Raw genomic sequence first — 23,536 nt, forward strand, 5'->3', positions numbered from 1 at the left:
CCTAACTGACCTTCCTGCTAGGGTAAGACAAGTACCTCCCCACAACCAGGCCATTGTTTCAGCTGTAGCAGAAGTTTCCACACATACTGTACAGAATAGCTGGGCAGCTGCTGTTAATGCAAATTAGCCTCCAGGGCTTCAGGCAGGAAAACGGTAACTTTCTAAAAGTAACTTTTCCTAAATATGTATTAAAAAACCAAATCCAACTTCACCATTAAACAGGTTTTTTAATAAATATTAAAAATAGCAGTTGAATATTTTTTCACGTTGGTTTCAAACCCTGGATAGCTGAATCCATATTTGAATCTGTAGTCTAGTTTCCCAAAGGAAAGCCAGGGCCCTCTACAGTGGGGATTGTCATGGCAGGGTCATGGTAGCATTACATTTTTATATGTCTTACTTTTAAATACAATGCACCCTACTTTTTGGGCTACAATGCCTACATGGGGGTGACTTCTTTTTATTTAAAAGGGAGATTTTTCCCTATCAAAAGCATTTTTTTGAAAGGTCAGCCTGGAGGTTTAAACGTAAGCATTCATGCTACAATGTTGGCTTGAAGCCATATTCTCCTGTGCCACACTTGTGGATGGCACCATAAGGGATTTAGTCCATAGGTGACAATTAACTTTCCATGCCATGGGTGTAGTTTCTTCACCGTATTATGGCCTTATAGGAGCGTTTACTATTCCAATCAGGAATTAGCCAATTTTTATATGTTTTAGGAGTCAGAGCAAATACAGTGGGCAGTGAACAGCAGCTCCTGAGTGTGCAGTCTTGAAATCAGGTATTACATTATTTATTGGTCAGATTGTTATGTGGTGACCTGGGGAAAAATTACCATTAAAGTGAAGCAAAGACAACGTTGAACATCTGACACACTATCCAATATGAAGAGAATGATATATGCTTACATCAGAATTTCCCATGGCCTTCCAAGTTGCCTCTCTGACACACAAGCCTTCTCTGATGGCTCTCCAGTCGCTTAAATCTTTTATTACTAACAGGACCCAACAAACACCTCTAGGCCCTCACTCTCTTGCACCAACACTCCTTTGTTGGGGTGTCCTATAGAGGTCAGTCCCTATTAGTATTTAATCTCTCAAACCTCTGGTTCTACTCCTGCAGCAAGTCATTGTGATCACACATCTGTATGCAGATGACACACAACTAATAATAAACTTCAAGGAAGAGCCTAGAAATCCAATCGTTGAACGTGCCCCCATGATGGAAACTGTTAGCACCTGAATAAACCAAAGTAAATTGCTAGGATTGTCCATATTACCCTCCTTATTGGTTGAATGGCCCAATCCAGTCTCTTCCGTCAGACATCTTGGCATGTTTTTGCTTCCAAACAGGACATCGAAAGAAAATTACTGCAATTACCAAGATCTGTTTTTTCTAAACATGAGCCCTTCTTTGAATATTTCCTTTTCAATCATTTGTTCACCGAATAACTGATGACAATGTTTTTTTACGGTCTCAAAAACATTATATTAACTCTGCCAATCTGAGGCTACCAGAAGAAACACATTCAGCACCTGCAAAAATTTATAGTGTCTTAAACTAGATGTGTTTTTAATTTGAAAAAAATAACTCATTGTCAAGTTACATATGCAACCTTCACTAGTTACCTGTCGTAAAATGCATAATTTGCAAATCATCTACAACCTTTAACATAAAAATGGGCATAAGCTTCTGAAAAAACCCCAGAAAATACTTTCTTATCTGTGATCTAAGACCACAGAAAAAAGAGACATTTGAAACCCTCTCAGTTAACTATTCCAAAGGGGGTGCTAGTCCTTTTGTTGGTCCAAGTGTACAGTTATAGAATAAACTCTCTCTAGAAATTAGCAATGAACCTTTCTAGATCAAAATCAGGAAATCACTGAAACCTGGCTTTTTTCAAGCTGACGGATATATACTTCACTGTTAGACAGATGCTGATTTGGTTTTGTATACCACCAAGAGACTCCATTAGAGTGTACATTTGTGTTCTAAAAATATCAATGATATAACTAATGATGTGTAGGTCTGCATGCGTGACTGTATGAATAAACAAGTATGGGTGCATGCATGTGTGTATGCATGAATATTTCTGTGTGAGTGTCTGTAGATTACGATAGACATTTATATGATAGACCTATTGTCATGTAACATGGTTAGATCGAACTATGAACAGTGTTAACATACCTGTTTGGCAGTGCCTTAAATGAGCAGGTACTACCTGGTACTGAGTACCTGCACTTCTTTATTTTGAGATGGAGAGTACCTGCACTTGTCAGCACTGCTGCAATACATTTAATGGGAGAATACCAGCACTTCTCAGGAGCAAAAAGGTACTCTAAATAGTAAGTACCTGCACTTCTATATTTCAATTTAAAGCACTGCTGTATGGTATGGGGTCACACTGTATAGGGTCATCAGCAAAGCTGCCCCTAACTCCTTAGGGATAATTGCAGCAGGCATGGGCAGGCTTCAGAAAAGTGAGGGCCGGGGTGGGGGTGGAGAGAAAGCGATGGATGGATAGAAAGAGAGAGCACGAGAAGACAAAGAAAGCGAGGCTGATTTGAGCATTTTACCAGTGCTGTTTTGGACCACAGTTCAGCCCTGTTGCAGTACTGAGGCTCTCCTGAAAAACAGATGTTTTTCAACCATGTGCTTTTGTAAGCTTCTCGCCCCAGGTGTCATCAGTCTGTGCAAGTGTCCTTCGGTCACCCCACTGTATCAGCACACTGAATCAGGGAGTTAAGCAGTGGGTTGTAAGAGAGGAAGGCAGGACAGCAAAGAGGTAAGGGCTATACAGAATGTTTGGCTCTGCCATGTTGGTGCTTGTTTATTGCCTGTCCAGGCTAAAGGCTGGCTATGGTTATTAGTATTATATTACAAGTGCTTATTCACCCCAGCATCCTAGTACTAGGATCACAAAAAACTAATTGAAATGGGAGGTAAGAGGGGGAGAAAAAGCAAGATACATATTAGTTCAAAGCAACAGAAAAGAAAACATAAAATACCTGAATAAGCTGGAGGGCAAAATGTCTGGGCCTGAAGCATGGTCCGCACCGCTCTCTTAAATGCTCTCAAATTCTGAAAAGAGCGGATATTAGGTGGTAGGTCATTCCAAGTTGTAGGCCCTAACACCCGAAACGATCTTCGTCCTGTTCGCTGCCTCCTAGCAGGACTGTTACTGGAGTGAAGCTTTTTTCTGGCACAATAAGGAGATATTAACTATGTGAGAAATGTGGGTCCTTGTCTGGCAGTGTTCCCTGTGTAGTTAGCAGGCCACTTTAAGAGAGATTCTTAGGATAGGCACTGTACAAGCGCCAAGTGTTACCAGAGCACAACGTTAGGGAACAGAAAAGGGAAAGGGGAGGGTGTGTAAGAACACCAAGAAGAGAACAACAGAGGGAGAAATAAGAAGACGCTAGGAAGGACTGTAAAAGGGGAAGAAGAGACAGAAAGGAGGAATGTGGTTATAAGGGAGATGGATGAACTGATCTTCAAAGATTATGGCACATTGGTGCTTGTATAGTGACTAAGCAACCTTGAGCTGCTTCAAAGATCTGCAAGGAAAGTAGAATTAATGAGCGGACAAGGCAAACTGAAGGAGAAACAAGAAAGATAAATGGGAGGGCACAGGACATTTGTGTGGAATAATTGTGCGCTAAAGGCTACAAAATGATGTTTGAGAGTCTCCACACTGGTTAGCTAAGGTAAACTTTCTGAATGCACACCATACATCGTCTGTTTGTGGAAATGGGAATTGCTTGCACAGCAGTACAGCTCACCAGGGTATGCTTCCGAACCATGACAGCAATTTGGCAACCAGCTCTTCCATACTTACAGCCCACATGTCCGCGCATGTAAGGAGGTGGAGACAATGGCATAGAGACGCTGCACTAATTCATGCCTTACCCCACTTGTGCAGCACTTGCCTGTAGATCAGATTCCACAATTGGCATGTCCTTTCGGCTAGTCCTGTCATGTATACCCCTATTACATGCATTTGTCCCATCCCCACAACAATAACGATTCTAGGTGACCTTTTACGTAGTAGCTTGCTCCTGTCTCTTCGACACCAGGCTCTCGGTACTGTATCATTATTCTTGTACCTGACATACATAAACATGTCCCCATGCTTATTCTGTATAAGGGTCACCACTTTTTCATCCTTGGCCAACAGCCAGCTGTGCATGATTGCACTTGTTTAGAAAAGCATTGGTAATTGTTTTCAAAACATTTACAGTTGTTTTCAAAATATCCATGATTTTTTTAAAAACATGTTGGTTCTAGAAAAAACCCTGGAGTGACCACTTTAGTGTAAAAGACCCTCACTACCTCCCCAACAAATTAGAGAAGATTTCCTTCCAAGCTGACATGGGGTCCTGCATGCTGAATCTCTGACACGCTGCGGTCTGACATCCCTTGCGGGGTGTCATCCTCAAAGCAGAGATGAGGTCCTCCGTTCTAAACCATCAGTTGAGGGGGCTGTTCTTCCCTAGGGGTTTCTTGGCTACAGATACACATAGCTATACACATCCAGGCTAGGCACATTTTGGCAAATATAATAGGCGCACATTTTAAGAATATGCAAGTGCTACTGTTTTTATCTGAACTGCTTATGTTCATCTTATTAGCACTACGGTAGAAATGGATCTACTATTTACTATATTGGTACTAGCGATCTCTTTTGTATGCTTCTGCTCCTGATTGTCGCAGCACATCTGTTTTACACCCGATTGTCGCTGGACCAATAAGTACTTATTGAAACATCATACTCGCCAACCTGTGTATTGAGAATAAACAAGGACAAGTGTCTGAGAAATGTACTGTACTGATTTTCGCGATCCCTGAGGAATCAGGGTTGTGATGTTCAGTGGTTGCCTGAGACTACCTACACCACTGTAGAATACAGAGCTAGCTGTTCTAACGGCTGACATATCGTGTGGGGGTGTCCGGAAGTGGTTGGGACACCAAGCCCTCACTTTAGGTCATCCAAAACGCGCAGGTCCTGGGGGATTCCTAGGAACTACACGACACAATCACTGCCTTCCGGGTAACAAAAGAAGGATGTCAGTGATGCATTTATGACAGATGGCAGTAACGCAAGGGTGGTGCCTCCCTTAGGGCGTGGGGGCGTTACCCCACTAATATTGTGCCCCCCCCATTTAAATGAGAGTGAAAAAGCATACTAACATTTTAAATGTTCTTCCGCGGGCCGGTTGCAGTATCAAGGTGGGTTGAGACGTGTTTTGGAGAAGCCAGTGGGGCGTGAGGGGTTAAAAATATATTGACAGGACACCAGGTGCCCTAGTGCGCATGTCGGGTTGGACTGCTGCCTCTCTCTGGCCAGCCCAACATGCTCAGTAGAGATCGCTCAGAGTCTCTACATCAGCTCATACTGAAGCCGAGGGTGACTCAAGACCGCAGCCCCTTGTCTCATTAACAATCTAATAAGGTGGTCAAAAAAAGAAAAAAACACACAAAAAGAGCAGGAAAGGAATTTAGTTGGCAGTGTAATTCTTAATTTTGAGTTGATATATTACATGTTTTTGGACAGCCCACTTCTATTGAAGGCCAGCCCTCAGCATTCGTGCCTACACAGTCTGAACCCCCTCACCCTCAAAACCCGCCCTCCCATTATCCTTTTTAAACCAACTAAAAACTCACATGCCCACCACTCAAAATAACTCATATTTCCCTATACTAATCCACCACGAATCTTTTTTGGTTTCTGGAGCACTGTGCTACTCACTGAAAAGACCTTCGATGCCTCATCAGGGGTAGTGAGCGCTATATAAATACAATTAAAACATTTTTGTGTTTATTTATGATTAATTGATTTTGGCTACGTCATCATATGAAATCCCTTTATTGGTATCAATATTTACACTTTCACAATTGCTTTATTAACCTTACTTTCTCATATTTGCTTGAAAATGCACCATTTACCCACTCATTTAACAAAAATAAAATTCAGGGGTAACCCGCCCACCTGGGTCCTCCGTAATGACCGTAGGGCGCTCCCACCACTTTCAAATGTCTCCAGTCGCCACTGGGTAAGTACCCTGCTGGAGCATGCCACTGCTGCTGTTGTCCCCCTCATGCGGCCAGTGTTGTTCCTGACAGTGACCATGGCACGTCAAAAGTAAGGGCTGTATATTGGATTTGGATTAATGGCACCACAATGTGCATAAGCCTGCAGGCAGGCTCTGCTCATGACAGGGGCCAGAGGCTTCTGGGATACTGAATAGCAGACAACCGGACAGTTCTGCGCATTTTGTATTCAATGTCTCAGTTCCTCCTACTCTTTTCTCACAACTGATCAGAGCAGCTGGCAAGATTTAAGGATTATGCTCCAGCACAGTGGCACTTGTCGAGGATGGTAAGTGCAGACCCTCTGTGCTGCTCTAACATCAGGGAGGCCTATTATTCACTCCTGAGCCATCTCGGCAGCTTCCATGTCCCTTGTGATTCACAATGCATTACTGCGTGCTATGCTAGAAGAGCAGGTCCAATCAACGAGCACCATGTTCACTCCAGCAGTAACAGGTCACTGATGAGGACTGTGTATGCCTACGTGCCATTGCATTTCAGCACCGCTGGCATGAGGAGAAAAATGCGAAACTAATATCATTACAGCATACAGGATAGTTTTTCTCTTCCTCATCCATTCATTGTGTTTTAACACAGGGCCATAGTAAGTGAAAGTAAGCCATCCACGTGCTAGCTGGTCTAACAGCTGACATATCCTGTGGGGGTGTCTGGAAGCCGTTGGTACACCAAGCCCTCAGTTTAGGTCATCCAAAACATGCAGGTCCTGGGGGATTCCTAGGAACTACACAACACATTTACTGCCTTCAGGGTAACAAAAGAAGGAAACTTCTCAAGACCTGGCTATTCCAGCAACCAGCCTCATAAATTTCCGCCGGAACCCCTATCTAGACGCCAGTGCTGGGATGCCCTCGGGAATCTAATAATACTAATACTAATAATAATAATAATAAATTACAATATGTGCACTCTTTTAGCAAAAGTGCACAACTTCTGCCCAATCTAATGCTATGCTCTAGGTAATCAAAAGGTGGGCGCAGCTAAAGCCCTTCTCGCAGTTGTGTTTTCTTAAGCTCTTTTTCTGTTGATTTCATATGGCCTGGCGACAAGTGTGCTACCAAGCTAGACTTTAAAACAATGTTTTAGTTGGACGCCAAGAATTTGAACATAGTATAAGTTGTATTCCTTTGAATAGCTTTTAGGAACTACCTCTTTAGCAGAACAAGTCCTGTGAGAGTTTAGCCAGAGTTGTCCAACCCTTCTGTAATAAGAGCTACTTATGTTCAATTAAAATGATCCCGAGCTACTCATATCACCAGCGCTTTAATAGTGACCACTTCACACAATATTGAATCAGTGGTCACCATATGCAAGATTACCAGCAGTGATCACCTCAGTGCATCGGCATGGTAGTCTCAGCAGCAATGTAAAAAATGTTTTGTCAATGTGGAATAAGGAATTAATTCAACCAAGAAAATCATTCTACTTTAGTATGCGGGGCTGCTCACTGGAGAGCCACCTAGAGGTAGCAGGAGAGCTACCAGCAGCTCACGAGCCACTCTTTGAAGAAGCCTAGTTTAGACTATTTCTGAATGGCTCCATCACCACGTGGTCTGGTTCTTGCACACAGGGGAATGACACCCGATGTGAGTGGAAAGGGGCCGAAAAATGATCACATCCGCCTGTGGGTTTCCTCAGTATTACTCTATATATGTATAGGCCCGATTATAAATTGGGCGGAGTGATAATCCTGAATGGGACAACTGCTCGGCTCAATTATAACTGGCCTGATGTTCCTCCACGTGAATTTCCTGGGTGTCAGAATATCAGGTCAAATCTCATGAGGGATGCAGCCCTGCGCCTGCCTCTGACCCATGCCCAACCCAGGTCTGGTTCTAGAGAGTGGGCCGGGAAGTCCCAAGAAAGCTCCAAGGCCCACTCACAGCCCACTCACAGGCAGAAAACCATATTGTGTTCTTTTTCTTAATGAGAACAAGTCATACGGGCCTGCAAGCTTACAATCAAAGCCTAATTGTGTAACTCTCATCTGCAACAGCAACGCCTTGGGCTACTTTGTGCCCGGGATAGGGGTTTAGGTCACGGGGATGGCTGGATAGTGTGCACATGGAAACAGAAGAGGTACCTGAGACATCCCAACTACATCGAGACCGCAAGCTCCCATCACATAGTAATGTAAACATGAAAACAGTTTTATTGCAGAAACAGTGCGAAGGATTTTGCCGTGCAAGAAAAGTAAGTGAAAATAAAGGTATACTCAGGATATGCAACATAGTAGTGGTTTGTTATATTTTCTTTCTGCTATGACATTATTCCTAATGTTGGTCCATGGCCACTGGAATTATGCTTCTGGGGTAAACCAATTTATGAAGCAGGGTTAACTAAATTATGCGGCAAATTAGATGGTGCAATGTGGTTTATTTTGTGATAGTTCAGCTTCATTATTTTTAAATTTTTACACATTAACACTATCTTAGAAAAGGTTACACCTGGTTAGTACCACAATAACACCAAAATACAGCAATAGGCTGCTGAAAGGTGCCGAGCCGACCTTTGCAAACGTCTTTCCACGTTTCTGCGTTTTTTGTAGCTTTCAATATGTTTTAAGTAGAAACAACATTTTGTTTTGTTAAAATGTGCAAATTATGCAGCGGATAATGATTATGTGACAAATGTGGCAAATACATAACTATGAGGAATACAGCTGTAGAATCACATAATTCCAGTGGCCCTTCCTATTACACTACTTTAAGCAAAAAACACTGATAATGACAAGGTTTTGTCTCTTTTTAATTGAAAAGACTTGTTAAGTTTCACTAATACAACACAGATACGAAATGAGAAGGAGCAGTGCATGGGCGTATTATAGTAAGAAAAGCACTGGCAACATTTCTGTGGCAGCCCTGCCTACTCTTCAAGTGCCCACAGAAGGAGGAGCCCGCTGATGTAATTAGAAGGAATCTAAAGAACAGACACCCAACTTTGGGGCACAGATGACGGCTCATTTATTCTTTCCCAATACATTCTCTCGTTTTGTCACATGAATCGATTATAGCCATCGCCACTGTAGTTGTGCAACTCTGCAGCTAGAGTGTTTAATGCAATTATGGATTTGTCACCTTTGCCACATAATCCATCATCTGCTGCATAGTTTGCAGATTTTAACCAAAAAAAAAAACATGTTAAAAGAATCAAAGTTGCTAAAAAAGCCAGTTATTTGTTGCTGCACCTTGGAAGGCCATTCGCAAAGGTTTACTGGTCACCTTCCAGAAGCTGTTTGCTATAGTTGCATTTTAATTTGTACTAATGAAATGAAACTCTTTTCCAGACAGTGTTAACGTAAAAAATTTAAAAATAATAAAGTGATACTACCCCGCCTTACTGTGCATAATTTAATCAATCCTGCTGCATAATTTGATCCAACCCCTTTCCATTATTCTATCAAGTAGCCCTGATTATAGTGTTGATGTTACTCCTTGGGTCCTAAATAGATAATATATTATAGTGGGCTGATGCACTTCCTGCGGGCATGTCTGTACAGTCTATGACTTTACAAGTTCTAATCTTGCTACTCAGCCTTCCAGTTCAGAAAAAGAGTGAGACGGTGTAGGAAATCTGCCTCTTCTGCATAATCACCTTAGCCTTTCTTGCCTTTTTCTGGAAACTATTTTGCTGGTTTTTTAACTCTGTATATTTTACCCCTGCTAAGCAGACATAAAGGGCTTGTGCTCCCCCCTTTAAACATGGCTATATCAGCGTATTCCCAAATGACACATTTATTTGACTATGCGTCCCCACTATATGGTCTAGAAAACAAAACACACCTGGGGCCTGGAAGTATAATTTCCATTGTGGACTGCAGCACTGATTGTGCGATCCACAGAGTGGGCCTACAAAACATGGCTTCGAGCCTACCATTGTAACCTGACTGCTGCAGTGTAAAGCTGCAACCTGTTAAAATAACCCATTTTGCCATGTAAAGATCTCACTTTTAAATATGAAAAAGTGACTCCTTTGTGGGTCTTGCAGCCCACAAGGTGGAGAAACAGTAGGAGGAGAAAAGAGTGCGTGGGAGGAAGTAGAGGGTGAGGTGAGCGGGACAGCAAGGTGAAGCAGAGAAAGGAGGGTGAAGTCAGGAGAGGGAAGGCACAGACAGAGAAAAAAAAGGGTGAGGAGAAGAGAGAGGAAGAGATAAAGTCTCTAGTTTTCAACCTCTATAAATACACAGTTAGAGCAAGTAGACAGAACCAGCAGTAGGTATGGTAAGCAGCTCACCCCAGTGCTAGACCACCCAGCATCCTAGATCCAGCTCTCAGACGCCTGAGAGGCTCTGGACAAACCCACTAATCTTTATGGCCCACCCATGCTTCCCCACGGCCCTGCCAGATCCCAAGCGCTGGAACCAGGCTGGGTCCGACCCACCCTTACAGCACAAGGGAGCATAGATTGCCCCCTCTGCGGGTCCAGTCTGCCCACCATCGCCAAGCTGCGGTGCCCACTCCATGCCGGCTCCCTGCTCCCGTTCACCGCTCGCTGAGAGTAGGGCATGGGTATGGTTCATAACGGGAACACGGAATGGAGATTAGAACCCAGTGATTGCTGCTGCGCGTGGTATTCCCCATTCTCGGACAAACACTCTGAACGTTGAATTTAGGGGTGGTGTATCCGCTGAAAACAATCTTTCCAGCCACACAGTATCCCCCACTTAAATCCGACCACATCATGATGGGGGCCAAAGAGGAAAGGATTAGAACATTCAACCAGAGATTCGTTTTTGTTTTCTTTTTTTTTATGTTTGAAATGCTTTATTTGAAGAGAAACATAGCGAACGACAAATACAGGTCATATTAAGAGCATTGTCATACAAAGTCAAGAGGAGAGAAAAAAAAAAAAAAAAAAAAAAAAAAAATATTACAGGGTCATTATAAGCTCAAAAAACCTTAGGGACCTGAGGAAACAATACGAAAAGCATTTTATAAAATTTTAAAGGGGACCGAAAGGAAAAAGAAAGAGGGGGAAAAGGAGAGAAAAGGGGGAGGAGAAAGGAAAGAAAGGAAAAGAAAGGAAAAGGGAGATACGAGGCGTCTTAGTGAAGAGTAAATGGAATAGTCGGACAGAAGATAGATAAGATAGAGAGAGCAGATAAGGCAAGAGTAGGGAATATTTGAAAGGCAGGGAATAAGAATGTAAATATAAATAAGGTAAAGAGAATAGAGAAAAAGAAAGAAAGAGGAAGGGTAGAGCCGGTGTGCTTCATGGGGGTTTGAAGTTCTCAGAGGATAAAGGAGAAACAGACTTCGAGTTTAGAGCCTTAGAATCAAGATAAGTTGTGAGAGGCAACCAGAATAGATCTCTGTTGAGAGTAGGAGTGGAGGCAGCAGCGAAGCGAACATCAAGCCTGTGATAGTGACAGAGGGAGTTCCACCAACATTGTATCGTGAGTTTAGAAAGATCCTTCCAGTTGGAAGTAATATGCTGGAAAGCCAGAGCCAACATGAGGTCTAATAGGCCTGAGGAACTAGAAGGAATGTCAAGAGCGTCAGAGATACTACCTAAGAAAAGAAGAGGAATAGAATACGGAATAGAGATAGAGAAGAAGCGAGAGGCATAAGACCACACCTGATCCCAAAGTGCTAGAGCAGAAGGACACAGAAAAAGTAAATGACACAGATCAGCATTAGGGGCAGAGCAGGTCCAACAGGTAGAGTCTTTATCAGGAGAGAAGCGAGAAATAGAGAGGGGAGAGAGATAAAGTCTATGATATAGAAAGAACATAGACTGAGTTAGTGAGGCAGAACGGGAGATTTTCAAGGATCTGACCCAGACCTTGTCCCAAACAACTATAGACCATTCACAGCCCATATCAAGTTCCCAAGCCATTTCCAATTTGGACTTTGGGCGAGTCGGATTGGGGGAAGAGAAAAACTTATAAATAAGAGAGGCTTTGGGAAGAGCAGAGAGAATCTGAAGAAGCGAGGACTGGGAAACAGAAGAGGGTGACAAGGGGAGAGAGTAGTAGACCTCAAGTATGATGGCCATCAGGACAGAAAATCTATGGAAGAAAGACTGAGGACAGTGAAACAAGAGTCGGAACCGAGGAAAAGAACACGGGAGAGAGCCATCAAAAAGCTGGTTAACCCATATCAGCCCTTTAGATCTCCACGCAGTCCAGCAAATAGGGCGATTATGGAGGAGAATAAGTGAGTTGTACCAAATCGGGGAGGCCAAAAAAGATTCGCGGGAGATCGGGTCCGAGCGGACTAGAGCATGTAGCAGAGAGGTAGTATGTTTAAACAGGGGTAAAGGGGTGGTTAAATTCTTAGCAGTGAAGTGTACAACTTCAGAAAGGGAAAAAGGAGAGAGGAGTGAACGTTCAATGGAGAGCCAAAGAGGAGCTAGAGGGGAAGGTGTAAGGACCAGCCAATTAGAAGCCTGACGGAGAGAAAAGGATTTATGGTAAAGACGGAAATCTGGAAAGTTGACTCCGCCGTTAGCTTTTGGTTTACGAAGGGCAGCAAGCGCAATTCTCGACCTTTTATTATTCCAAAGGAACTTAGAAAGACAGGAATCAATGCGTTTGAAATAGACATCAGGGATATGAACGGGGAGCATGGAAAGAATGTATATGAGAATGGGAGAGATCATCATTTTGATCGAATCTAGCCGACCCCACCAGGAGAGAAAAAGGGGATTCCAAGAAGAGAGCAACTTATCCATACGGGATAGTACGGCAGTAAAGTTTAGCCGAATAGATGAAGAAATGGAGTTGGAGAACCAGATTCCAAGGTATTTAATTTTAGAGGGATTCCATGCAAAACCGGTGGCCGAAAACTGGTGAGGGAGACAAAATTTAGTAAGAGGGAGAATCTCAGTTTTATCGGAATTGATCTTGTAACCAGAAACTTGGGAAAAGGAGTTAAACTCAAGTAATAAGGCCGGAATGGATTGGTCAGGATCGGAAATAAACAAAAGAATGTCATCTGCATACGCAGAGAGTTTCAAGTGGGTTTTATCATAAGGAAAGCCAGAAATAGAAATGTTGTTTCTGATGGACGAGAGAAACGGTTCTAAAGCCAGAACAAAAAGTAAAGGGGAGAGAGGACAGCCCTGGCGGACACCACGCTGCAAAGGAAAGTAAGAGGACGTTCGGCCGTTAACTAATACAGACGCTTTAGGAGAGGAATAAAGTAGAGAAACGAGAGAGATAAAGTTAGGGCCAAAGCCGTGCCAACGAAGGGAGGCAAACATAAAGGACCAATCTACTCTATCAAAAGCCTTCTCGGCATCCACTGATATAGCAGCTAGAGAGGAGCTAAGAGAAGGTACTTTGTTGAGAACATTAAGAAAAAGACGGGAGTTATCTGAGGTAAGTCTACCCTTTACGAAACCGCATTGTTCCTTACCAATAAGATGTGGGAGGAAAGAATCTAAACGTCGGGCAAGAAGTTTAGCAAACAATTTATAATCTACATTAACGAGGGATATTGGGCGATAGTTCTTACAGAATTGCGGGTCACGACCATCTTTGGGTATTAAGCAGATGGTAGCCTCATGAAAGGTACCAGAAGCCGTGCCGGAGGTAAAGAAGGATTGAAAAAGAGAGAGAAGTTTGGGAAGCAAAAGATCTGAAAAATGTAGGTAAAATTCCACAGAAAAACCATCCGGACCCGGAGACTTACCCTTGGTTAGAGATGTTAAGGCATTGTCCAATTCGGTGAGAGAGAGGTCAAGCTCAAGAGCAGGAAAATTAAGATGAGAGGTAGAGGGGGCAGGAATTTTGTCCAAGTAGGATTGAATGAGAGTAGTCGAGGGGGGAGATTCAGGGGTATAAAGAGATTGGTAGAACTGCTGGAATTGGGCGAGTATATCCTCTTCCTTATGGAGGAGACGATTATCGTTGGAGTATATTGAATCAATCAGGTTACGCTCCTTGCGGGACTTAAGATAGTTGGCCAAAAGCTTACCTGACCTGTTACGACCTCCGTAGTAGCGGGCGCTGCTGCGGAGAAGTAATGAGGACGCATTGTCAGTAGAAATTTTGTTGAACTCGAGTTTGGCACGTATAAGGTCTGGTACAACAGTTGGAGTAGAAGAAGTGTAGAATTTATGTTCTAAGGATTTGATATGAGAGAGAAGGTCTTTTTGTTTCTTAAGATAAAGTTTCTTTTTCTTTGAGACAAAGTCAATCACAAAACCGCGGGCCGTAGCCTTGAAAGAGTCCCAAATAACATGAGGGGGTAGAGAAGGATCAGAATTAAGTAGGAAAAACTCTGTGGCAAAGGAAAGGAAGGAAGAAGAAAAAAGGGGGTCTAGGAGGAGAGAGTTATTAAAGCGCCAGCGGGAGGGTTTGGGGTGAGGGGGAAGAAGATCAAAAACGGTGACAATAGGAGCATGATCTGAGATAACTATCGGCTCTATAGATGAGGAAAGAAGATTTTGAGAGAGAGATTGAGAGAGGAATATATAGTCAATCCGGGAGAAGGAGGCATGAGGGGGTGAGAAGAACGAGTAGTCTAAAGAGTCAGGATGGAACAGTCTCCAAGAGTCAAGAAGGTGAGATTTGGAAATAGTGTCAAGGAATTGTGTATGTGATTTGTGGGGGGTGAAGCGGGCAGAGGATTTGCGATCAAGAAACGGATCAACAATTTGATTACAATCCCCCCCTAGAATGAACAAAGAATCACTGTGTTGGAAACATTTAGAAGTTATTAGAGGCCAAAAATTACAATCAGGGTGAGTGGGGCCATATACATTAAAAACAGTCAAGGAAACAGAATTAATTAACAACTTAGCTAAGACCCAACGACCCTCAGTGTCATTTTCTTGAAAGAGAACTTTACATTTCAACTTCTTGTGGCACAAAATGGCCACACCATTCTTTTTGTTAGAGGTAGGAGAAAATAAAACCGTTCCCACCCAACCTCTTTTTAACTTAAGAGACTCCGCCTCAGAGAGATGGGTCTCTTGCAAAAGAACCAAGTCAGGGGTATAAGAGGCTAGATGGGAAAGCACTCTCTGCCGCTTAATAGGGCCAATAAAACCTTTCACATTCCATGAAATAACTTTAAATTAAATTACAATAAAGTGTGTCAGGAACAGAGAAAAAAGGAGTAAAACCAAAAAACGCCTCAAAGAAGAATAACGAGCAGAGGAAAGAGAAGAGCAAGACAGAAGAAAGTCGAAGAACATGGTGAAAAAGAGAGCAAGAAGAGAGGGAAGGAAGGAGAGGGGCAAGAAAAAGGAGAAGAAGAAGATACAGTACATATCCAAAACGGACGACTGAAGGAAACATACCTGAAGGGGGAAGGGAGATGAGAAGATGACGACGATGGGGTGTGGGAGGATTCGACAAGAACAGCCCTCCGAGCCGGAGAGCAACAACCTACCGCAACAGGACGGATTATGAGGAAGACGGACTAAATGGTATGAAGAGGATTACACGAGGGTTGGTCAAACAGAGAATCTGGGGAAGGAAAAAGAAACATGTTATGCAGGGATCATGGGAAGGTAAACCGTACACAAACAAACAATTAAATGCAAAAACAGAAACCCCAAACGACAACCGTTATGTAATCACATCAGATAAAAGGAGAATCAACTAGGAAGGAAAAAACTCCAGCAAGAACCTGTAAGGAAAAAAGACCAATCAAGTAAATAATCAACCAGTAGGAGGATTGGATGTGTCCATGCCAGCATTAGTCTGAGTGTGGATGAATTTCTTGAGCTCAGCCGGGTCTTGAAAAGTCCAAGTATTGTTCTGGTGAGTTACCTTGAAGGTACAGGGGTGAAAAAGGCCATACCTAGCACCCATAGAACGTAGGGGAGCGCAAAGAGACAGAAATTCTTTTCTTCTAGCAGCAGTGGCACCAGAGACATCCTGAGAGAGATAGACTCTCTGACCCATCCAAGAAATTTGACGTTTCGCTCGAGCTGTGGAGAGGATCAGGAGGAGGTCAGTAAATTTAAGAAAGAGGATAATGACCCCCCGCGGTTTGGTGGAGGAGGAGGAGCGAGGACCAAGTCTGTGGGCTCGTTGGATGCTAAGAGAGGTGGTAGCAGGAAGGTCTAACAACTTCAGGAGAAAAGAAGAGAAGAACGTGACAGGATCATCCCCCTCCAAAGATTCCTGTAGGCCATAAACGCGCAGGTTATTCCTCCTGTTCCTGTTTTCCAAATCCTCAGTATGCTGCTGAAGGGCAAGAAGAGACTTCTCCAAAGAGGAAATGCGATGGGAATTTGACTGAATTTCTGGAACCTGCTGCTCCACAGAAGAAACACGGGCCTCCATAGTTGACCATTTGTCCTCAAAAAGCTGCATCTTAGCGTTAGTCTCCTCCACGAATGGGCGCAAGGCGCGAATCTCCTCAAGTATCAACTCCATAGAGATAGGGGGTGGAGATGACTCAGGTGGCGGAGGAGAGGAGTCTGGCTTCATGCGCTTAGGTAAGGAAACAGGAGGAGAAGATTTGCTGGAAGAAGATTGTGATGAAGAAGAGCGGGAGGGACCTGCTGTCGCCATTTGCTCTGTGGAAGGAGACTGAGGAGAAGGGCCTGATGGTGAGGAGGAGGCAGAGGAAGGCGGAGCCTTCGAAGGCACAAAGACAAACTTCGGATTGCGAAGCTTGCCCATAGAAGCTGGAGACGTGCCAATGATAGTGAGCGAAAGTCAAATAAGCAGGCCAATACAAACAATCTGGGTTCAGAGGCAGGGGTTATCAATGTGCCTACATGACCAGACCAGATCCAAATAGCCCAGCGATTATCTGAAGTGATAGAGGAGACTTGGAAAGGTCATTGAAAAACTCCGGGGTTGAAAATGATGTGAGCGAATATTAGGAGGTGTTTCCACACATAGTAAGCAAATAAATATGGATGTCCAATACCACGTTTAGTACCACATAAGGCTTGGCAGAGGTATCCTCAAGATTACATGTAAGTCATAGAGAAAGAGCCCCTGGTTTAAAAACCATCTCCAAGCGTCACAAAAAGCGTAGAAAAATAAGTTAAGTCATTCTCTAAAGGAGTAAAGTAGACATGTAATCATGTAATCCTCGGGAATCAGCTCAAAACCACAGAGATATTCACCTACCAGGGAGGTTGCAGTGAGCTCTTCACACAGCTGCTCCTTAAAAAGCGATTAGGAAGTAGGAATTACTCCACATTGCCCTGGAAAGCAGAGCGCGTCTGAGAGCAGGGAAAAAACTTGCTGTTCCAGGTGCGCGCGCTGGTTACAGGCGAGCGCCGCTGAGGAGACAAAATGGCGGGCGTTCTGAGGAGCGCATTCAGCGCGACGAAGATAGCGTGTTTTGAGCGCAAGAGGGATCACCCTTAGCTCCCCAGGTGCACATCCCGTTCTGCAAGCTGGACCGTCTCTGCGGCGCTGAAAAAAGAGGCTGGAAACTGGTATAATCAATCCGGGTCCATCCCGGTGCGGCGGAGCTCCGGATCTAGGCGGCCATCTTAGTCGGCGTCCAAGCCACGCCCCTCGTTTTTGTTTTCTTGATGTCCCCATTCTTCGAGCATAATCATTCTTTCACGAGAGAAGCAATTCACGAGCCTCGATGAAGCGTGATGGGCGCTATGGTGGCACTTTCCGCGCCACAGGTTTGTAGCAGCACAGCCAGGGTTTCAGCAGCAGCTCTGCTGCCCATCTGCTGAGGCGAGAGCTGCTGAAGGGGGATTGACTGACGTTTATGTTTTAATCAAAGGATTAGAACATGCACTCGCTGATTTACAGAGCAATAATTTCCAGGTAATTAATGTAGACATACAAAGCCATAGGTGAAGGCATCACACAGTATCAATTATAAGACGGATCATTCAAGTGTCTGCATTCATTAGCGTTTGGTCACACCCCGGGCTTGGCTTCCTGGTCTGCAACAGGCCATGCACAGGTGTCAGGACGATGCACCAGAATGACAGAATGTACAGGCTGCTGGGGGTCAGAGTTCACAGCTGAGCATTTGGCATGTCTGCATCCAGACTGTGCGTCGACTGCTTCTCTCTGTGAATTCGCCACGCCTCATCCAATGCAGCCTGCCACCCTGTAACGAATAGTGCACACAGGACGTATTCACACAGACCTAAATGCACTTGTTTTTTTTTTTTAGGTTGGTAATTTATGGGCAGTACTGCAGTCAAGTGGAGACTGCCATATCCTGTTTAGATAACATTGCCAAGACGAAAGAAGACGTTAAGTTAAAGCTAGAGGTAAGGGGCACCTAAAACAAAGATATCACCAGCTATGAAATGCATTTTATCTTTTGAAATGAAAATGCTAATCACATGGTGTTTACCTTGCATTTGACTTTGTAGGCTTTGTGTATTTACTTTCACATTTTTGACGACCATTTTATGCTTCAAGAGCCCTTATTCTGTCTTTCGTTCGGCAAATGTTCCAATTATTTGCAGAGAATCTTCATTACACTGAGCCCCACTCTTCCTAATCACAGCCTGAAACCAAGCCCCTGATCGCAGCCCGAGGAGAGGCGTCTCTGGGGCGTCCACTTCCTGGGTCTCATTCACAGCTTCCCTGAAAGCTGATGGTTTCCTCGGGTGCACCAGGCAGTTATCCGAGGGCACACCCCCAGGACCTGATTGACAGAATAAGCATCTGTGGACTTTTATGCCAGTTACTGGAACTTAGTAGAGTTGAAAATCGGCCCCTGTACCACATTTCCATCCGTGCTAGATTCATTGGCATGGGTTGGAATTTGGGTGGTCCACAGGGAAGGGCACGATGGTACCTAGGGGGAAGGCATGCAGCCTCTGCCACACATTATACCCATCTTATCCATACTGCACAATCAGTAGGAAACAATACACCTTTATTAGGTATGAGGAAATCATTTTGACATCCAAAATTGCAAAACATCTTTTCTGCAGACAATATTATAATAATACTGATAAACAAAGAATATGAAACAGTCATCCAAGTGAGGAACAATTATGAGCTTATGGACAACAATAAGTCCACCGTGGGGCAGTAGCTGGTTGCAACCCAAGACATTGAGTTGAGCAATGATCCTTCTCCATCAAAGATCTATTTGGAATTAGCCCAGCGCACTGTGAACAAGAAAGAGAGGCCTATTTATTGTGACTGCTTATACATGACTGGTGTAATCACTGAAACACGAAAGAACAAGCGTTGACAAAGCCAATAGATCTGGCATGCAGTTTGAGTCTTGACTGAAAAGCCTGAGGAAATGAAAAACGAAAACAAAATATTGCTTTTTGCATACAGGTCATCTATGAGATGAATAATTGACTGTGTTGTGGTTTAGAGTACATTTAAAACTTACCATAGTTCGTCATGTATTCCAGTAAGAACACTCTATAGGCGGTAGAACGGCACATCAAAGAGACAAAAGCAGGACGTGAGAGAGAGATGCCCCTCTGGAGGAGCAAAAGTCCACTGTTTCTATATTTTAAAGAATTGGTAACAATAGGTATTTCAGATAGATGGTCTGGCAAGCCAGACCTAAAAATATGTCTGCTTAGGGGGCCCTCAGCTGGAAAACCAGGCTATGGAAGATTGATTTTTACTTGTTTCACCTTTGGTAGGTACTGCTTTCGTCTAGCAAACCCCTTAACCCTGTAATGTGTTGTGCAGTCTACATAAAACTGCTTATATGCACAGAATTCCAGTCGCCAGTGTGATTACATTCAGCGGTACACTGAAGCTTCAGCAAGGCTACTCTCTCACCTAATTGTGCCATGGATGTTTAGGCATCCCAAGGTAAAGATTTGGTGCCTCCTTACTGGGGCTAGTTGCATTTAAACGCCACTTTCATAATTGTAATGTCGAAGCATCTATTTTAATTCGTCTTATTTAATTTTGAATTGCTTGTCTTCCCATTGGTGTATAGGAATGTTCCAAACGAGCTAACAATGGAAAATTTACATTGCGTGATCTATTGGTGGTTCCAATGCAGCGAGTTTTAAAATATCATCTTCTGCTTCAGGTAAGTTATGATTTTAATTGTGTTTCTGTTTTGCCTTATGACAACAGCGTATGTTTGGGCACTGTAGCATGTAAATTGTTCTGTAGAAGTGTTCTTGCCTGCAGATTTACATTGCAGTCCTGTTGAAACCACAAAGCCTTGCTTAAACGAGGTTTTGAATTACTGCAGGAATGTTCTGATGTAAACGCTAGAGGCCAGTCTGAGATCGCAGCATGGGCAGGCCTGGGCATCTGAACTGTGACTGAGATCCAGACTGTTGACGCCGAAAGGCAGGCATTTTTCTCACATCTCCCTTTCCAATTACAGTGAATGCACATTGAACAATAAACATGTAGAATGTTTGCAAACCATTGTTTGCATACATGGCACTGAAAATGTCTGCTTTGTCAGGAAATCAATGATCAATCTTCAAAAACCTAGTCTTTTCCCATAATGTATGTAATACATAATTATTTATTTTGCAATGTTTATTCAAGCATGTACAATCCGTGTTTTTCACAGGCAGCATTTATAGGCATATTCAAATTCTAGAAATGCATTTATCTTGAATACTAATGTAATTCTAAAATTCAAAATATGAGTGAATGTAATGTATTGATTACTTCCTATTTATCTCTGTCACTTTGATTCTTTCTCAGTCATCCTACCCTTTTATATGATTTGAGTCTGTGCCCCAGGACTGGTGATCTCCTGATGTATAAAATAGGCAACTACATGTGATGCCTCAGTAAGCCCCACTATCCTTTTTGGGATGAGAGTCAAGGGTGACCTCAGCAACAGTGCCTCCTGTGTTACAAGATCAATCCACATTCTCTTCAACAATCCAGTTTTAGCTGTATGAGGCTCTGTCAATGAGGAGTTTCCCCGTCTTGACTAGGAAGAAACAAGCACATACCACACAAGCAGATGCATACGACGTCCTTGTACATTTTCTTGGGCACCTGCAGTTGTGATCAAGTTTGCAACACAAACATGAATCTGTAATCCAAAGTCACAAATCCAAGGATATCCACCTCAAGTCTGTGGTGGGAATAAAAATAAAAATAAATAGCTGATTGACAGATGTACCTCAAGGTGGAACTCTTCACCTCAGGCCCCAAAAAGCCCATCCCTGTGGTGAGGCTCCCATGAACCTCACTGCACAACTCAAGCTTGGTCAAGCCGTACACCAGAGGGATTACTGCCTTGTTCCATAAACCAAGGTCAGAGATGGAAGGCCTGAAAAAAACACAAATGAAATTCAAACAGGTTACTGGCACCACAAAAATGAAAGAGAAATGTAAGGATACGCCAAGTAAAAAGCCGTGATAAAAGAGAATTCAACTCAATGAGGTTATTGCCACCACAAACAAAGTAAAAAGACATGTAAGGATAAGCCGTGAATAGGAGATTCCACACAGCAGCCACACATCTTAGGTCTACTCCTCGGCATACTCTGGACTACTGAGCTGGCTCGCATGGAAGGCCTTATGTTTTTCCTGATTCTCCACGGGACGGACTACTCTAGAATTTGTCATTGTCTTGCGAAGCAAAAGGATACCTTGACTATTGACTGGAACAAGAGCTCTTGGAGACCAAGTGTTTCTTCTTTTGGGACTGCTGCTTGTTTTCCTGGTCTGAAAGGGTTTTGGGGTGAAGACTTCCAGTAATGAGCTGAAGAGACTTCTGCGCTATTCATGCTCTAGAGCCACTTCTTCTGATCTCATCAAGTTTCCAATACCTCTCTTTTGGTGTACACCAACACGCATCATGCCAGGGCAGCAGCCTTCCTGCTTTCAAGCAGTGTTTGATAGGAGCCTGTTATGTAGCTCCATCTGGGACCAGACCTATCTCCACTCTTGCTTTCTGGATGCTAAGGTTTGGGAGTCTTTTATCGGCGAGTGTGCAGAATTGACTGTCTAGGTCCATGCAACAAGAATTAGGAAAAGGCCAGTTTAGGAATTCCTCTTGAGAATGCGTTATGCAGTGTGGCTTAACCTCTTCAGTGCCCATGACGAGATAGTCTCGTCATGGAGCACGGTTGCGCTGTGCCCATGACGAGACTATCTCGTCATGAGCCCCACCCACTAGTGCAACGCCCGGCACAGAAGGGGGAAAGGGCGTGGCACTGAAGGGGTTAAGGTGAAGCTCCATGTCTGTGTTACACTTGAGCATTATGCTTCTGCCTTTGGTATCTATATTCACAGGCCTACTGAAATTGCATGCCCAGAGAGGATCCTTCCTTGTGCTTAGTATCCCTGCCAACTGCTGTTGTGACCCCATTATCCATTGTGTGTAGTGCTGATTGCCTCTTTGAATGACAGGCTGCTGCACATGTGCTTGTGAAACCATCTGACTGTGGGAAATTGTGTTTATGATTGAGGGGGTGACGACCATTCTGAAGAAACAACCACAGTCCTTGTCAGGGTAAACCACAAAAAGTCACTAAATTAACCTTTTGCTTATCTTGGCACAAAACTTCCACACCAATTTAAAAACGTAGAGTAAGATTCAATCAAATAAAATAACACCAAAATGACGAAAATCCTATCAGGAGAACTTGAGATATTGACTTTTAAAGGATTCGATAAAAGTAACATCTAAAGGTGCAAAGCGCCAGCTGAGAGTATTTGGTAAAGTCATTTTACCACATGGTAGTGCTGCTAACTCCATAGGCTAACATGAGAAGGCTTCATTAAACTTCAATACAGCATAATGTTTGAGATGAGTGAGCTAGCAACATAATTCAAAGTGTCAGAATAATAGTTACAACAAATCCAACAACTCACCATGGTCTGATTTATGATAACTATTGCAGGAAAGAAGTTTTAGAGCTTACTTTCTTGAAGTTACTTTGAGCAGCCCTGCAGCAGCCTCTTCTGATTGGCCAACCTTTGGCATCCTGGGCAAAACTGCTCCTTGATTATGTGTGAAAAGGCCTGGGGCTGGAACAATACATCCATTTAGTGGGAAGAGATTTGGTTCACAGATAAGCCATGGACAGGGAGGGGGCTGAGGCGATAAACTGGTCTTCAAATGGAGTAGCCCAGATGTCACAGGACCCATGGTCATCCCCCACTTCCTTGATCTCCAGATAGATGAGAGGCCCTCTAGATTAGGAGAGGGGCTGGAATGGATGTGTAGGGAAAAGTTAGCTACACCTGAGCTCCAAGGAGAGATTTTCTCCATTTTGATTTTTGCTGAGATGTGCATTCTGGGAGAAAAATATGCTAAACTTCCCAGGAAGGTGTCATGACAGAGGGTGGCACCTTGAACCCCATTGGTTGGGGTCCCCGCTCTTGCCAGCCCAGAATGGGGAGTGAATGCGCATGAACACCTCAGATCCATGCTTGAAAACATTAGGTGAAAAAGGACTGCCCTGCTGGACCCTTGGACTACACAAGAGAGAACTGCACTCAGAAGGACTGCACTTGCTGCAAACAAAAGGCTCCACAACAGAAGGGCGTTGCTTGTCTTGAAGGATAAGGAGTGTACTCCCCAAACAGCAACAGGTTGAAAAGTGC

General features: G+C 43.6%; 1 protein-coding gene across 2 annotated transcripts in view; it reads left to right on the forward strand.

Moving 5' to 3' along the window:
• Nucleotides 1–23,536, forward strand: part of VAV3 (vav guanine nucleotide exchange factor 3) — a 1,147,877-nt gene that overhangs the window by 496,196 nt on the left and 628,145 nt on the right. For both annotated transcript variants that reach the window (XM_085602242.1, XM_085602243.1), the window contains exons 9-10: nucleotides 18,180–18,279; nucleotides 19,938–20,033. In XM_085602242.1, coding sequence (XP_085458368.1) covers nucleotides 18,180–18,279; nucleotides 19,938–20,033 — 196 coding nt within the window. The remainder of the gene's footprint in view (nucleotides 1–18,179; nucleotides 18,280–19,937; nucleotides 20,034–23,536) is intronic.

The sequence above is a fragment of the Triturus cristatus genome, chromosome 4_2 (genome assembly GCF_964204655.1).
Source record: "Triturus cristatus chromosome 4_2, aTriCri1.1, whole genome shotgun sequence".
Taxonomy (NCBI): domain Eukaryota; kingdom Metazoa; phylum Chordata; class Amphibia; order Caudata; family Salamandridae; genus Triturus; species Triturus cristatus.